Raw genomic sequence first — 1,692 nt, forward strand, 5'->3', positions numbered from 1 at the left:
TCAAAATAAATGCAGGTTTATGGACGATTGCGTGGTACGAGGTGTCACGAAAAGCACGAAGACTAATTTCGTGGGTCCAATTCCTACATCGTGGACACAAGCTTCTCATGCACAAAGAGAGGCGTGGTTCAATAACTTTCGGGTATATATTTTTCGTAATTCTTTGTTTTAGAAACCAAATAATTAATTTTGATAAATTTTTTAAGAACCAAGGTTATACTTTTATTTTATACTAATATGAAATTTTGTCGCTTTTTTTTTTGTAGCTATCATTTGCTTGGTCACCGTCTCAAGAACAGAATGTCCGTAAGGTACAATGACGTCGGTACTACTCGACGATATCGGGACGTGATTTGGAAGGTAGTTAGGCGCCCAAAGGAACCAGACCACATGAAAGGTATTTAATTAACTTGTTTTGTTATTTGTATTAATTAGCATATACTCTCTTATATTATAAATAATATCAGTAACTTATTAGTTATGATTTCATATGTGAAATTGCAGGTGACAAGTATGAAGGCTTAATAAAGCATACCAAAAGTGAAGCTTTTCAGAAGAAGTCTAAGCAAGCATCCCTCAACAAAAGAGGAGGAAAGGAAGACGCCGTGAACGAGCCTACTCATTACGCGGGTTCACGATCGTTCTGGAATCGTATGTTGGGTGTAAGTTTGTCTATTATTTCACACTTTTTTTTTGTTTTCAATGCAACATGTTTATTTTATGTTAGATTTTTTGCTGATTTTCTAACATGTATGTTTTTTTTTCATTCAGAGAGGAAAGAAGAAGTCACAGCCGATTGCGACGGTACCGGAACTGTTTCTGGACACGCATTCCAGGGTTGACCACAAAGGGGTTAGAAGTTGGACCAAGCCAAAAGACAAGCAATTATATGTAAGTTTTCCCTAACACTTTATTTTTGTTAATTTATTCTCTTTTAAAATGTCGTATATAAGGTGGTTACCATATTAACTTACAACCATTTGTTTAATATTTTAGGAAGCATTTGAACAAGAAAAAGCCGCCAATCCAGAAACTCCGGATAATGACATATGGTATAAGTTGGTGGATGGCTTCAAGAAAGGGCACGTGTATGGTACCGGAAGTTCAACACCGGCTTTCTATGAGAAAACGCGTAGGAGATCGACTTCAACAATTCCCAAAGAACACGTATCAACCGGGAATTATTAGTCAACTTCAAGGTCAAATAAGAGAGCGTGATGAACGTGATGCCAAACGTGATGAAGAACTTGCCAAACGTGATGAAGAATTCCGCCAAATGAAGGAAAGAATGGAAATGTTTGAGAATTGGTGGCAAGGTTGTAACCCCGGACCTAGACCCAACTACGATCCAAATGATCCGCATGGTCCACATGGGGGGAGTGGAGCCGGTGTTGGCTTCCAAGTAAGATGATTTTAGCATGTAAGCTTGTAAAACTTGAACTTTAGACTTGAACATTAGAATAGCTTAGCTTGTAAAACTTTCATTTTCATTATATGAAATGAAGTTTGAGAAAATGGGAGGTGTTGGGTTGAAATGTATGGTGTTGTGTGTGTTGAAATTTGGGATGTATGGTGTTGTGGAACATCGGTTTGTATGCAGGTTGTAAATATTTGGCTAGCAATGAAAACGAAAAAAACCACCAAAACATACAGTGGCTTTGGCGACTGAATTGAGATTTGGCGACTGAAATT

General features: G+C 37.6%; 1 protein-coding gene across 1 annotated transcript; it reads left to right on the forward strand.

Moving 5' to 3' along the window:
* The first annotated feature begins 339 nt into the window (after positions 1-339).
* LOC141645970 (uncharacterized) lies at positions 340-1,463 on the forward strand. Its single transcript, XM_074454111.1, has 4 exons — positions 340-397; positions 505-662; positions 772-891; positions 997-1,463. The coding sequence occupies exons 1-4, from the start codon at positions 391-393 to the stop codon at positions 1,186-1,188; spliced, it is 477 nt and encodes a 158-aa protein (XP_074310212.1). The 5' UTR covers positions 340-390; the 3' UTR covers positions 1,189-1,463.
* Positions 1,464-1,692: the final 229 nt, after the last annotated feature.

Source organism: Silene latifolia, chromosome 3, assembly GCF_048544455.1.
Source record: "Silene latifolia isolate original U9 population chromosome 3, ASM4854445v1, whole genome shotgun sequence".
In the NCBI taxonomy this organism is placed as follows: Eukaryota; Viridiplantae; Streptophyta; class Magnoliopsida; order Caryophyllales; family Caryophyllaceae; genus Silene; species Silene latifolia.